Genomic DNA, 16,547 nt, shown 5'->3' on the forward strand with positions numbered 1-16,547 from the left:
AAGTGTTATGTTCCTCTTGAGTTCCCGATGGCATACCTTCTCTTAATTTTCCTGTGCATGTGACAATTTCTTCAGTGAGCACATTAGGTTAAACCGTGGTCAGGAGAACTCTATGAAATAGTTATCTTCATGCATTTTTTATTTGCGTATCGTTCTTCATGAGGGCAAGAAATTTGAAAGTCAAATTAAAACCGGCGCTAATGGGCCTCTTGGGAAACTATTTAAAAAAACTTTGAGCTTTCCGTAGACTCAGGAATCATAAGAGCTGATCACATGAGCCTCCAGTTAGTTCATTTACATTCCTCAGTCACTGTCCACGAGAAGTATCGCTGAACGATTACAATAAGTGAAGCATGTTCAACTTGAATTACATCAAAGCAGGAAAAGCCTTAAAGGACTTACTGCAAGGCAGGTGTTAATTATAATTTCAGACTTGTGAATTTCTCCCATATTATTACAAGGCAAACTGACAATGAAATGCAAATGAATCGCCCATAGCTATGACCACTATTTTCCATCAATTATTAAGAAAATTGCAAGTTTCTCTAATGCTCTAACGGGTACAATGCCTCATTTTATGTTTTTTTCTGTATTCATGTGGAAAATATCACAGGGAAGTTAATTAATACTTTTGCATTGGATTGTATAGTTTTGTTCTTTTGAGTATATTACAGTTGTGAAGTGGTATAATTATAGATTTTAATAGCAAACATAGTTAATGGTCTCTAAAGAAACATTACATGCTTTAAATATGCACATCTTGATTATTGGCTATTAAGCATCAAGGGCTTTTATTGTCTGAAATGTACTAAATGCATATTAGCAAATGAATAGATATGTCCATTATCATGAAGAGGAGCAACAAGTAGAGACTAAAACGGGCTGTGGTTAATTGCAAACATACAATTTATTTTGTGGGTGACAAACATTGTGTATTGATCAATGAAATTTCCAATCTTTGGCTTTCCAGCCATTGTGAAACTACAACTCTCAACAGCTGGAGAGCAACATTTGCAGAGCACTGCCCTGGATACATAGTGAGGCACCAATTTTGTAAAAGGTTTCCAGTTGTCGTCAGATTTTGGCTTGTCAACTTTCGACTAATTTTCTAAGAAAATATTTTTTTTTTCGTTTTTGAATTATGATGATATTGATTGGTTTGTTTCAAATTCTTGAAATGTTTCTACACCTCCAATGCCCTAAAACTTTTAACCACACCTTGGAGATGAGCATTGGAACCATGTCCATAGATCTTTGACCCATTACTTATCTGATGTGCCATGATCCAGAGATCATGCCCTGCTGTTTCTACATTGTGACACTCTTGGCACCTGTCAACCTCATCTCCTATAACTTGTATAATGAAGTTAGAATAAATATTTATTGGTATTGTTGACCTCATGGAGAGGCACTTGAAACTCCTGGACTCTAATGCATAATGTGTAAATATCACGACCGGCGTGCCGATCACATACGTGACGCAAAGGGAGGGAAAAGGGAAGGCCCTGTCCAAGGGAGAGGGAAAGATGGTGACCCCTAACTCACCTTGAGGCTGGCACCTGACTGCCCTGACGTCCCTAGACTGGTTTCTCACCCGTACGCCGATCACGTGCCTAAACCCTGGCTTTCCCTAAGATGAGCCCTACGTAGTGAATAGGGTGGTGGGAACACTAGTCCGCCCCACTGACACTAAAGGGAAACACTAGGGAGAGGACAGACAATACTGACAAAACATATAGTCCCAGGTGGGCGACAACAAACAACCATCAGGGATCCGGAGGGTAATGCTCTGGTACGACAACCAGGGATAACAGCAACTCAGCTCCAGTGGGTCAGTATAGAAGTCAAGGCAGGAAGCTCTATATCTAGCAACCAGAGAAGTGGGAGAGGGGAATATAAGGAGGTTGGGAGTGCCGGACAAGAAACAGCTGAGGAGAAGAAGCTACGGATCCCTGAGTGAGACAGAAAGCATTGCAAGGCAAACACAGAAAGCTACCATTAAGTAACAGCGCTATCTTTAGACATAGAGCGCGCAGCCACCCGCTGCGACTTCCTGACCCCGGGTATAACGGAGTCAGACGTGGCTCTTGACACCCTCGTGACAGTAAAGTGCCAATTTACTATACTTCTGTCCTTCTGTGTGGCACAGAGGTTGTTGGGCTGGGCTAGACGTATTTGTTCTGAAATCAAAATAGTCTTTCTTCTCATTTTAATCCATTCCCGCACCTTGTCATAATAGAATTGTCAAGGGCCTCAGGTAGTCGACACTGCGATGGAGTCTGCTAGAGATGAGCACATTTCTTTAACTTTGTTCCGGGACCAATTCACACGAATCGGTCATCATATTCGATAAGGTCTGAATAATTCAACCCCATTCAAAAGTGCCCCCATTGCCCTGAAAAGTCATACATGACACTCTGAGCAGAGCCGTATTTAAGCACCCAAGGGCATGTGCTTTGGGCACCACCCAGTAGGGAGGTAGCACCAGAGAGGTTTTTTCCCCCCACTTCCCCCTCCCCTGCCAACAGGGTAACCTGGTCTCCAGGACACAGGGCTGTGGCAGTCTGCTAAATGGCTGATAACAGAGAACAATAGAGCTCCAGACAAAATAGCAGTGACAAACAACCAGGACCTGCTCTAAACAGCTACACTACAAGAACTTAGCAGTGGAGAGGAGAAGTGGTGGTGAAGGACCTGTGATGACATCATGTGCCATGAGGTAGCAGTGCTTTGCATAGAAGAGACGAAAGTGGAGAAGTGATTAATTCAGTGTGAGAGCCAGGGAAAAGCTGGGAGTTGTAGTTCTTCCCTCATATGTTTTTCCTGCAATGTCCTCTGATATCACCTAATACCTGGACATACTGGGATTTGTATCTCTCTCCTCGTATACCCTCTCCCTGTAATGTCCTCTGATATCACATAATAACAGCTTAGATATGCAGGGAGTTGTAGTTCTCTTCTCTTATACCTCCTCTCTATAATATCCTCTGATATCACATAGTAAAAGCCTGGGCATGTTGGGAGTTGTAATTCTCTCCTTTTATACCAACTCCATGGAATGCCTTCTGATATCACATAATAACTGCCTGGCCATTGTTGGGAGTTGTAGTTCTCTCCTCCTATTCCTCCTCCCTATAATGTTCTCTGATATCACATAGTAACAGTCTGATCATGCTGGGAGTTGTAGTTGTCTTCTCTTATACTTCCTCCCTTTGATATCCAGTAGCAACCTCTTGGAGACAGTGAGGAAAGGGGTTGAATATCACAAGTAGGCACCAAGTTTGGTGAGTAAAGCAATGATTTACTAAGCTTCTTAGTAATACTGAAATGTCAGCCTTATTATAATCTATCCCATGGTGTTTTGTAGTTTTGTAGTTTTTTTTGTAGTGTGGCTTTTCAGTTAAGGATGCGTGCGTATGAGGGAGTTGGGACAGATAGCAGATGGCCTAGGGAGTGTTTGGCCGTCGGCTATCTAAAATATGGACATCAACGGGGGAAGGGGTGCACTAAAATGCCTGTGGTAGCATGAACTTTATATACAGCCTTGACTTTGTGGTCTTCCAGTACTCTATGTGACCCCTTTCAAGCGCCTTAACAACAAGGCAGCATTGGTAGTCTCAAAGTGACAGCAACATATATGGCTGTGGGTAGTCAGCTGGTGGTAACAAACAGCCTGTTTAATAATGCACTGCACTGTCTGGTATTTTATGCTCTTTTTTTTATTAAAAATGGTCCAAAAATTTGTTGGAATAGCAACAAGTTTGGTCTTATGTTAAATGATCCATTTTTTTTTCAGTTAGTTCATCGCAAACTCGATTCATTTGGAATCCACTTGCTCATCTCATCTCTAGAGTTTGCTTTTCCCAGGAATTTAACGTGAACTAAATCACACCTATTTCTAACCCACACTGGATCCAATCAAAAAACATAAATAAAAATTGAGAATAAAAAGATGATGCTTCAAATGGTAGCAGGTCCAACTTTCAAGTGATAACTTGTTGCTCCATTTTATCTTCACTTTATGGATCTTTGACTCCAGGGGCCAATTTATTATGTAAGAGGAACCTTTAGGCTACTTTCACACCTGCGTTAGGTGCGGATCCGTCTGGTATCTGCACAGACGGATCCGCACCTATAATGCAAACGCTTAGATCCGTTTTAGAACGGATCCGTTTGCATAACCATGAACAAAAAAAAAAAATTTTTCATTTTTTTTGTACATGATAATGCAAACGGATCCGTTTTGACTTTACATTGAAAGTCAATGGGGGACGGATCCGTTTGAAGATTGAGCCATATTGTGTCAACTTCAAACGGATCCGTCCCCATTGACTTACATTGTAAGTCTGGACGGATCCGTTTGCCTCCGCACGGCCAGGCGGACACCCGAACGCTGCAAGCTGCGTTCGGGTGTCCGCCTGCTGAGCGGAGCGGAGGACAAACGGTGCCAGACTGATGCATTTTGAGCGGATCCGCATCCACTCAGAATGCATTAGGGCTGGACGGATCCGTTCGGGGCCGCTTGTGAGAGCCTTCAAACGGAGCTCACAAGCGGAGCCCCGAATGCTAGTGTGAAAGTAGCCTTACTTGTCTTAAGCTCTTTTTGGTTAATGTTGGTTTAGTCTGCTAACATATCTATTTATCTACGTGTTTACAAAGACCTCAGAACATTCTTGAATATTTTATTACATGTTTGTTGTGAACTAGTTCCTTAGCGTACAGCCACACCTTCAGGTTTCTGCAGTCAGTTTGGGAAGCCAAAACCCGGAGGGAATTAAAAAAAGAGGAAGTCATATTTGCCCTTTATACTTTCTCTCTTTTTATGATCCGCTCCTGATTTTGGAAACCTGACTGTGTGGCCATACCCTTATAGTTTGCCAATATACTGATAAAAATCCCTTGTCCTTTGTAGGTGGAAAGTTTTCTTTTGTGTATTCGGACATTCTGATTAAACAAGTACATGGTGGAGTAATCAAGGTTTGGCTTGTCTGCAAAAAGGAGCCATTTGTATATTCACCAGCAGTCAGAAACTGACCAATACATTGTATATATGGGTCTTTTGCAAAAATACTATTCATTTTTATTCTTTAAGCTGTCATATTTGTTTCATTCAAAAACTCTTGAAAAAACTCTTGAAAGATAAAACTAATGTAAAAATGAAGATTAAACCCTTCATAACAGTGGCGGGTCTTACTTCCAGGATAGACGTCCTTAATGCTTGTGTTCCCCTTCTTTCCAGAACCCTTAAGGGCACACATCTCATGAGAGTAACCCAGTGGTCAGGTGCTCACTGATCAGATACTTAGCATCTATTTTTGTGGGTCAAGCCCTTTATGGTTGTACAGTCGTGGCCAAAAGTTTTGAGAATGACAAAAATATTAGTTTTCACAAAGTTTGCTGCTAAACTGCTTTTAGATCTTTGTTTCAGTTGTTTCTGTGAGGTAGTGAAATATAATTACACGCACTTCATATGTTTCAAAGGCTTTTATCGACAATTACATGACATTTATGCAAATAGTCAGTATTTGCAGTGTTGGCCCTTCTTTTTCAGGACCTCTGCAATTCGACTGGGCATGCTCTCAAACAACTTCTGGGCCAATTCCTGACTGATAGCAACCCATTCTTTCATAATCACTTCTTGGAGTTTGTCAGAATTAGTGGGTTTTTGTTTGTCCACCCGCCCCTTGAGGATTGACCACAAGTTCTCAATGGAATTAAGATCTGTGGAGTTTCCAGGCCATGGACCCAAAATGTCAATGTTTTGGTCCCCGAGCCACTTAGTTATCACTTTTGCCTTATGGCACGGTGCTCCATCATGCTGGAAAATGCATTGTTCTTCACCAAACTGTTGCTGGATTGTTGGAAGAAGTTGCTGTTGGAGGGTGTTTTGGTACCATTCTTTATTCATGGCTGTGTTTTGGGGCAAAATTGTGAGTGAGCCCACTCCCTTGGATGAGAAGCAACCCCACACATGAATGGTCTCAGGATGCTTTACTGTTGGCATGACACAAGACTGATGGTAGCGCTCACCTTTTCTTCTCCGGACAAGCCTTTTTCCAGATGCCCCAAACAATCGGAAAGAGGCTTCATCCGAGAATATGACTTTTCCCCAGTCCTCAGCAGTCCATTCACCATACTTTCTGCAGAAGATCAATCTGTCCCTGATGTTTTTTTTGGAGAGAAGTGGCTTCTTTGCTGCCCTTCTTGACACCAGGCCATCTTCCAAAAGTCTTTGCCTCACTGTGCGTGCAGATGCGCTCACACCTGCCTGCTGCCATTCCTGAGCAAGCTCTGCACTGGTGGCACTCCGATCCCGCAGCTGAATCCTCTTTAGGAGACGATCCTGGCGCTTGCTGGACTTTCTTGGACGCCCTGAAGCCTTCTTAACAAGAATTGAACCTCTTTCCTTGAAGTTCCTGATGATCCTATAAATTGTTGATTGAGGTGCAATCTTAGTAGCCACAATATCCTTGCCTGTGAAGCCATTTTTATGCAACGCAATGATGGCTGCACGCGTTTCTTTGCAGGTCACCATGGTTAACAATGGAAGAACAATGATTTCAAGCATCACCCTCCTTTTAACATGTCAAGTCTGCCATTTTAACCCAATCAGCCTGACATAATGATCTCCAGCCTTGTGCTCGTCAACAATCTCACCTGAGTTAACAAGACGATTACTGAAATGATCTCAGCAGGTCCTTTAATGACAGCAATGAAATGCAGTGGAAATTTTTTTTTGGGATTAAGTTAATTTTCATGGCAAAGAAGGACTATGCAATTCATCTGATCACTCTTCATAATATTCTAGAGTATGTGCAAATTGCTATTATAAAAACTTAAGCAGCAACTTTTCCAATTTCCAATATTTATGTAATTCTCAAAACTTTTGGCCACGACTGTACATATCATTAAGGTAGACCTAGCAACATCTGTGGATCCCAGGAGGAGTAGGAACATCTAAATCTCTATTGGCCTATCTTTCTTTCTCATCAGTGACTTGAGCCTGGACAATGCTTGCTCTCTCCACAGATGTTGCAATGGTAGCAAACAAGGATAATGGAAAGGAGAAAGGGGTTATGTTGCCCTTCTCTCCTGCAAAACATGTGAAGACTGAGGTAAACATTTGGTGGGTTCTCCTGACTAAAGGCATGGCCTTTTTGGTCATATCTCCTCCATCTAATCCTTTACAAGATATGGTTCTTTGCATAAAAGTACAATTATTTTCAGTTCTACATAGGATAAGTGTCCCTAAATTTGTGCTCATGGATCCATGGACCTCTACTTTTGATGGTAGCTCAAGGACAACCTTCAGATTTACACAGGACTATTATATCTGTATCACATCTTGCTGTTATCAAATTTAGTTGCAAATAGATTAAAAATGTGTAATTTTCATCACCGTCTTGCATGACATGTCACTTCTCATGTATTTTATTTTCTAGATGACTGGATTTTTTATGACAGTTTTCACAGTGTTTCCAAACTGTCTGACAATCGACATCAAACAGACATCAGGAATTTATGTGAGCAGTTGGCAGATAACAACGAAAGTGACACTGCCTATCCTGAAGAAAGGACCCCCGGGGCCCCCGACAACATTTTCACTCACTCTTCAATGTCTGGCTCAGTGCATCATGGGAAACTTCAGGGTCAATCATCTGACAGGGATACAGTCTCTTTGGAAATCTTGGAACAAGACAGACGAGGGGCACGGATGGAAGATGATTTCTATGGAAGTGACAACAGCATTGAGGTAATTTTCAGTTGTGAACTGAGAAAAGGGCATTTCTCTTCTTGTGTGATGCTCTGCAGGAGAATATGTGTTTATTAATGATATATTTTTACAAAATGTATCAAAAACAGTTTGTCAACGATGTTGTCAATTAACGATTGGTATGAAACATCCTCTTTCTTTGCATACAGATGGTCTGCAGCATGTATTATACTGTGGCCCAGCTGTTGCAGAACATCATAATATGCACCTCAGGTGCTGCAGAACCTTATAACAACCTTACCTCCTAACACTTTGAAAATCACAAAGAGGGACAATAGCAGCTGCAAATTTTTTAATACAAAGCCATGCCTCTAACTTTGCCCAATGCATATCTATACACACCCAATTCGGCCCAGTCCCCTTAGTGTCCCCACACAGAAGTTACAGTGGCATGCCAAAGCCTGGTCAAAATTACTGTTACTGTTAAGCAAGTTAAAGGTGAAATGATCTCCAAAAGGCATAAAGTTAAAGATGACACATTCCCTTTGTATTTTAAGCAAACAATTCTTTAGTTTCATCTTTTACATTTTCAAAATAAAAAAGGAAAAGGGCTCAAAGCAAAACTTTGGGCACCCTTCATTGTTAGTACCTAGTATCACCCCCTTTTGCAAGTATCTCAGCTTGTAAATGCTTTTTGTAGCCAGCCAAGAGTTTTTCAGTTGTTGTTTGAGGGATTTTCATCCGTTCTTTCTAGCAAAAAGTCTACCAGCTCTATGAGATTTTTAGGCAGTCTTGCATGCTTTTGAGGTCTATCCACAGATTTTCAATCAGATCTTTGAGGGCCATGGTAAAAAAAAATTTGAGGCGTGTTTAGGATCATTATCTATTTGTAGAAGCCATCCTCTTTTCAACTTAACCTTTGTTACAGTTGGTGTTATGTTTGCTTCCAGAATTTGCTGAAATTTGATTGAATCCATTCTTCCCTCTACAAGTGAAATGTTCCCTGTGCTGTTGGCTTTAACACAATCCCAAAGTATGATTGATCCACCCCATACTTAATGTGTAACTGGCATTTCATTTTTTTTATACCCTAATGGTATAGTACACCCTGCTGTATAAGTGCTTTAAAAAATTTTTTTTTTTGGTTTTACCTGATAATAACACCCACACATGTGTGCTACTTTCCTATTCTGCAGCCTCTTACAGCGTTGTCATGTGCAGTATTATAAACAAGCGATGAGCAGAGCACTGGGAGGAGGAGCACAGCCCTGAGTGCCTGGGCTCGGGCAGAAAGTGGAGGGGGAGGGCTGTTTAGATAGTGATATCTCCTGAATGGTAGCAGTTTGAAAGCTGATATTTCAGGCTTTCATACAAGACTAAATGACAGCTAAAGTGCAAGCAACGAGTCTGGAATAATTGCGGGTAAAATCTGCTGTTACTTTCACTTTCAGCTTCATTCACAGCATCCTGATTTCTATCAGTGATATCTTCCCCTGTGCTGAACATATTGCTGTCATTCTGGTATTGTCTGAAAGCTTGGAATGTCAGCTTTTAAACAATATAAAGCCCATATCTGGTACCAAACCAGATATATAAACAGCTAAAGCCACGCCCCCTCCCTGTCAGTGTGGAGGAGAATGAGGGAGCAGCTGCAGAGCTGACAGGCTGCAGAAGTTGAGAAAAATATATGGAAATATGTGTGACATTAACATCAATATAGCAACCCACATCATGAAATAACGTTATTTGTACCACACAGTGAACACCATTAAACATTTTTTTATCTTTCCCCTAAAAATAAATTAATAATAGTTATTTAATACACTATATATACCCCAAAATATATATTAATGTGACTATTAAGCGGCTGAAACAAATGCTTACTGCTTACTTACTTATCTTAGCTGTATGTGAGAGGATACACACTGCTGTGGCGTAGTGGGGGAGGTTACCTGCATTCTGATTGGTCTTGTCTGTCTCTGGTTAGCTGTATGTGAGAGGATACACACTGCTCTGTGGTAGTGTGCGGAGGTTATCTGCATTCTGATTGGTCTTGCTAGTTCATGTGAGGAGAGCAAGGGTTATGGGAAGAGAGGGAAATACAGGATGGCCTCAAGGACATGGCAAAGATCACCACAGGAAGTGCAGCAGAGGCCATCTTAGGAAGATGCTGAAATAGAGGCACAGAGAAATAGGGTTGCTAAGGGCTGAATACAGACATCAGAATGGTAAAATTAATTGAAAAATAAAGCTTCACATATGTTAGGAATTAAATTTTTGGTTGTAGAGGTGTTCTTTTCATGAAATTCTGTGCCCTTTTCTCTCCAAACATACCTTTGCTCATTCTGGCCAGAGTTCTATTTTAACCACATCGGTCCACAAGACTTGTTTCCAAAATGCATCAGGCTTGTTTAGATGTTCTTTTGCAAACTTCTGATTCTGAACTTTGTGGTGAGTACACAGAAGAGGTTTTCTTCTGATGACTCTTCTGTTAAGACCATGTTTGTGCAAATGTTGCTGAACAGTAGAACAATGTACCACAACTGAGTCTCCTAAAGGTCTTTTGCAGTCAAGCGTGGGTTCTGATTTGCCTTTCTAGCAATTCTATGAGCAGCTGTCACAGAAATTTTTCTTGGTCATCCAGAACTTCTCTTGACCAACACAGTTTCTGTTAACTTTCATTTCTAAATTACATTTCAAACTGAGGAAATGGCAACCTGAAAACGCTTTGCTATCTTCTTATAGCCTTCTCCTGATTTGTGGGCCTTAACGATTTTAATGTTCAGAGTGTTAGGCAGATGCTTAGAAGATTGTATGGATATGTAGAGAGAATCTCTAAATCGCACATCCTCATACCTATGCTTCTGATATACAACTGTTTTCAATTATCAGCATTTCTTATGATAAAACATGGCTATACAGCGATGCTATCAATCATTTGCTGTGCACTATATAGAGTGAACAGGTGAGCCATATAGAGTGAACAGGTGAGCCATTTGCACCAGAGTGAACAGGTGAGCCATTTGCACCAGTTCACATGCGTCTCTGCTTCTGTGCCGTGCTGGTGGAGTGATGGGACCCGGGGCCCATGTGGCCTCACTGTACAGTGGGGCCGCTGTGCGGCTGCTGGATCCCATTGCCTGCTGGAGCGGTGTGGAGGCGTGTTGGTCGCCGCACGGCTCTGCGCCATGGTTAGAGTAGGTTCCCACTTAAATTAGAGGCATCCTTGTCGCGGTAAGTGGGCCTATGCGCTTTGATCAAACTGTATACTAATTGCCTCTTTATAGTGCACAGCAAATGATTGATAGCATCGCTGTATAGCCATGTTTTATCATAAGAAATGCTGATAATTGAAAACAGTTGTATATCAGAAGCATAGGTATGAGGATGTGCGATTTAGAGATTCTCTCTACATATCCATACAATTTATGCTATAAACTTCTTTTTCCCCCCTCCCCTGAATCAGCACTCCTCCCCATGTGGCTCAGGTGCTTTTTAATTAGCAGAAGTCTGCAAAGGGTTTATATATTCCTACCACATCTCAGTTGGAGTTCCTGAGAGGCTGTGAACAGGTGAGCCATTTGCACCAGTTCACATGCGGCGCTGGACGGCGGCCGTCTCTGCTTCTGTGCCGTGCTGGTGGAGTGATGGGACCCGGGGCCCATGTGGCCTCACTGTACAGTGGGGCCGCTGTGCGGCTGCTGGATCCCATTGCCTGCTGGAGCGGTGTGGAGGCGTGTTGGTCGCCGCACGGCTCTGCGCCATGGTTAGAGTAGGTTCCCACTTAAATTAGAGGCATCCTTGTCGCGGTAAGTGGGCCTATGCGCTTTGATCAAACTGTATACTAATTGCCTCTTTATAGTGCACAGCAAATGATTGATAGCATCGCTGTATAGCCATGTTTTATCATAAGAAATGCTGATAATTGAAAACAGTTGTATATCAGAAGCATAGGTATGAGGATGTGCGATTTAGAGATTCTCTCTACATATCCATACAATTTATGCTATAAACTTCTTTTTCCCCCCTCCCCTGAATCAGCACTCCTCCCCATGTGGCTCAGGTGCTTTTTAATTAGCAGAAGTCTGCAAAGGGTCTATAAATTCCTACCACATCTCAGTTGGAGTTCCTGAGAGGCTGTGAACAGGTGAGCCATTTGCACCAGTTCACATGCGGCGCTGGACGGCGGCCGTCTCTGCTTCTGTGCCGTGCTGGTGGAGTGATGGGACCCGGGGCCCATGTGGCCTCACTGTACAGTGGGGCCGCTGTGCGGCTGCTGGATCCCATTGCCTGCTGGAGCGGTGTGGAGGCGTGTTGGTCGCCGCACGGCTCTGCGCCATGGTTAGAGTAGGTTCCCACTTAAATTAGAGGCATCCTTGTCGCGGTAAGTGGGCCTATGCGCTTTGATCAAACTGTATACTAATTGCCTCTTTATAGTGCACAGCAAATGATTGATAGCATCGCTGTATAGCCATGTTTTATCATAAGAAATGCTGATAATTGAAAACAGTTGTATATCAGAAGCATAGGTATGAGGATGTGCGATTTAGAGATTCTCTCTACATATCCATACAAGATGCTTAGAAGAACCCATGGCTGCTGTTTTTTGGGACAAGGTTAGAGGAGTCTGGGTATTTATAAAGCTTTGAAATTTGCATTACCTGGCCGTTTCTAACGATGATTGTGAACAAGCCTTAACCCTAACAAACTATTTAAGGTCTGAGACCTCGGTCAAATTAATCTGAGCCCTCAAAACTCCTTGGGTTCCCATACTTTTGCAAGGTACTCCTTTCTTTTTTCACTTTAAAATTGTCCAAAACCAAAATAATACACTGATATTGCTTAAAATGTTGAAATGTGTGTGTTTCAACTTTAACTTTATGCCTTTTGGAGATCATTTCATCTTCAACTTGCTTAACTGTTCATAGTAACAATCATTTTGACCAGGGGTGCCCAAAGTTCTGTATGCCACTGTATATCTACATTGTTCCCCCTTCACAGTAGTTCTGCTCATATTGTCCCCCCACACAGTAGCTATACGTTCATTGTGTCCCCTCCTCTGATTTCCAGGCCTGCATACTCCTCCTCCACAGCCCACCAGAGTGATGTATGACCGCATTATGCCTGCTAGGGAGTGCCTGCAGTTAAGATGAATGGTGAAGCAGGGAGTGGACATACCTTGGCCCTCCTAGAACCGTGGGACAGCCAAGAAAAACCGGGCTGTCCTTCCGGATCCAGGATGGTTGGGAGGTATGTCCCAATTTGCTACAGAATCTTGTAACACACGATGCTAGACTGGAATATTATCCTTACTCATCAAAAAAGAGGTTCTGCACTACCTGTCCCACTGTGCCTTCTACAGTGAATAATGAAGAATATCAGAAGTGTCATACCTACAAGTGAGGTCAAAGGTTAAAATAAGCCCCATTATGTAGTGTTGGTCGAGCACCAAAGTGCTCGGGTGCTCGAGTAGAACACCTCGGGATGCTTGGGTGCTCTGCCGAGCACCCGAGCACAATGGAAGTCTATGGGAGAATGCAAGCATTAAACCAGGCACCCCCTGCTCTGAAGAGGGGATGGTGTTTGGTTCATAGGAAAAGGTCAGAAATTGATGGAAACACCACTGAAATGGTTCTGGAACAGCATGGGGAGAATGTCTGGATGTATCTTGGACTCCCAGGTCTCTGCTGGGAACGATGTTGTCCGAGTAGTACGCCACTTTTACAGACTGACAATAATATGCACCAAACCGAAGATAAAATCGATTTTAGAGAAGAAATTGTTAGAAAACATTCTTTCCTGTATATGTACTTGTATATAAAGTGCAAGTGCTGCCAAAAATTACAAAAAAGAGGCACTCCGATACAACCTCTATATATCATAAAGGAGGGCATCATTCACATTGTGGTACAATTGTTCAGGTAGTGGGACTCCTACACTCATAAAGCCTATGCACTAAGGGAAAGGGCTGCCAAAAATTACAAGGAACCGGCACTCCAATACACCCTTTATTACACATAAAAGAGGGCATCATACACACCTTTGAAAAATTATGATTGATGGCCTGCTGGTGACTCTCAAAAACATTAGGAGCAAGGGCCTGCTGCTGAGCTGACCATCTAAAAAATGTTGTGGGCGAGGGCCTGCTGCCGAGTTGACCATCTAAAAAATTTTGTGGGCGAGGGCCTGCTGCCGAGCTGACCATCTAAAAAATGTTGTGGGTGAGGGCCTGCTGCTGAGCTGACCATCTAAAAAATTTTGTGGGCGAGGGCCTGCTGCTGAGCTGATCATCTAATAAATTTTGTGGGCGAGGGTCTGCTGCCGAACTGACCATCTAATAAATTTTGTGGGCAAATGCCTGCTGCCGAGCTGACCATCTAAAAAATTTGGTGGGGCAGGGCCTGCTGCCGAGCTGACCATCTAAAAAATTTTATAGGCAAGGGCCTGCTGTCGAGCTCACCATCTAAAAATTTTTGTGGGTGAGGGCCTGCTGCTGAGCTGACCATCTAAACATTATAGTTGAGGGCCTGCTGGTGACCCTCTAAAACATTATGGGTGAGGGCCCACTGCTCAGATGACCCTCTAAAACATTATGGGTGAGGGCCCACTGCTCAGATGACCCTTTAAAACATTAGGAGCGAGGGCAGTCTAATAGGCTTGTTATGATAGAAGAGGAGGAGGAGAACGAGAAAAGGGCGATTGAACCATATACCCTTTTTAGTGGTGGAAGAGGTGCATGGGAATACAGTGTATTCAATACACCATAAAAGCCACATTTAGAGTGCCTTTATGTTCAGCCGCTTTCCTCTTTTCCTCTGGTGGAGTAGAGAAGTCAGGGGCAATCCAGGCCTTGTTCATTTTTATAAGAGTCAACCGGTCAGCATTTTCAGTTGACAGGCAGATGCAGTTATCAGTTATTATGCCCTCATCACCACTAAATACACGCTCTGACAAAACACTGGCGGCGGGGCAGGTCAGCACCTCCAAGGCGTAGAGCGCCAGGTTGTGCCACGTGTCCAGCTTGGACACCCAATAGTTGTAAGGCACACAGGGATCACTGAGGACGCTGACACGGTCTGCTACGTACTCCTTCACCATCTTCCAAAATTTTTCCTTCCTTGTGACACTAGGCCGCATCAGTTTGAGGGTGCTGGCGGGGTGTCATAAAACTGTCCAAGGCCTTGGAGAGTGTTGCCCTGCCTCTGTTGGAACTGCTGTATGTTCCCCTCGTCTCCCCTCCTCAGTTGGCCAAGGAACTATGTACTCTGCAGCCAGCGTTGTCAGCTGGAAATTTTTGGAGCAATTTTTCCACAAGGACCTTCTGGTATTGCACCATTTTGCTCGTCCTCTCCACCAAAGGAATGAGAGATGAGAATTTATCTTCGTAGCGGGGGTCGAGAAGGGTGAACAACCAGTAATCGGTGTTGACCAAAATGCATACAACGCGAGGGTCACGGGAAAGGCAGCTTAACATAAAGTCAGCCATGTGTGTCAGAGTCCCAACAGTCAAGACTTTGCTGTCCTCATCAGGAGGATGACTCTCAATCTCCTCATCCTCTTCTACCCATCCATGCTGAATAGATGGAATAAAACTTCTATGGGTACTACCCTCTGTAGCGGAGGCAACCGTCTCCTGCTCCTCCTCCTCCTTATCATCCCATTTGCACTGAGAAGACGAACTGAGGGTGGTTTGGCTATCACCATGTGTACTGTCTTCTCACATTTCCACCTCTACATGCAAAGTGTCCGCCTTAATTGTGAGCAGCGAGCGTTTGAGTAGACACAGAAGTGGTATGGTTACGCTGATAATAGCGTTATCGCTGCTCACCATCTGTGTTGATTCCTCAAAGTTGCGTAAAACCTCACAGAGGTCAGACATCAATACCCACTCCTCGCTTGTGAAAAGTAGAAGCTGACTGGAAAGGCGACGACCATGTTGCAGCTGGTATTCCACTACTGCCCTCTGTTGCTCACAAAGCCTGGCCAACATGTGTAACGTTGAGTTCCAGCGCATGCTTATATGCACAACAGTTGGTGAGCTGGCAATTGCAAGCGTTGCCATACCGGCGGAAGCTATCGATGACTTGCGGAAATGGGCACACATGCGGCGCACCTTCACCAGTAGCTCAGGCAAATTTGGGTAGGTTTTGAGAAACCGCTGAACCACTAAGTTTAAACGTGGGCTAGGCATGGTATGTGTGTGAGCTTGCCAAGCTCCAAAGCCGCCACCAAGTTACAGCCATTATCAGACACAACCATGCCTGGTTCAAGGTTGAAGACACTGTTATCGACCCAGGCGTTCTGCCCACTTATTAGGGTGCTTTGATGCCATGTGGCAGATCATGCTGGAGGTGGTGAGGTTGATAGTGTTAACGCCCCTGCTCATTTTGGTACGGCACAGGTTGCAAATGACAATTCTTTTATCGTCCGCACTTTCCTCAAAAAAGCGCCAGACTGCGGAACACCTACCCCTTGGCAAGGGAGATTGCCGCAAGGGGGTGCTCCAGGGAACAGTTGTGGGCCTGTTTGGTGTGGCCCGCCTTCTCCCTTTTGCCACTACACCGTCTCTTCCAGCCTGTTTTGGTACTGCGGATCCCTCCCCCTCTGTACTGCTGTCCTCGCTCTCTTGCCACTTTCCCTGGTTGGGTCAATGACTTCATCGTCCAGCACCTCCTCTTCCACTTCCTCTCTCTGGTCATCCTCCTGACTTGTTGACCTAACAAGAACCTCACTTATTAACAACTGTGTTTCATCCTCATCATGAGCCTCTTGAGACACCAATTGCGGTTGACTTATTGGCAACTGTGTCTCATCATCATCATCCACCTCGTGA

General features: G+C 43.6%; 1 protein-coding gene across 1 annotated transcript in view; it reads left to right on the plus strand.

Annotated features, from left to right (window-relative positions):
• Nucleotides 1-16,547, plus strand: part of CFAP20DC (CFAP20 domain containing) — a 334,505-nt gene that overhangs the window by 180,375 nt on the left and 137,583 nt on the right. Inside the window, exon 13 of the mRNA XM_040408726.1 lies at nt 7,443-7,753. Within this exon, the coding sequence (XP_040264660.1) occupies nt 7,443-7,753 (311 nt within the window). The remainder of the gene's footprint in view (nt 1-7,442; nt 7,754-16,547) is intronic.

The sequence above is a fragment of the Bufo bufo genome, chromosome 9 (assembly GCF_905171765.1).
Source record: "Bufo bufo chromosome 9, aBufBuf1.1, whole genome shotgun sequence".
Taxonomy (NCBI): domain Eukaryota; kingdom Metazoa; phylum Chordata; class Amphibia; order Anura; family Bufonidae; genus Bufo; species Bufo bufo.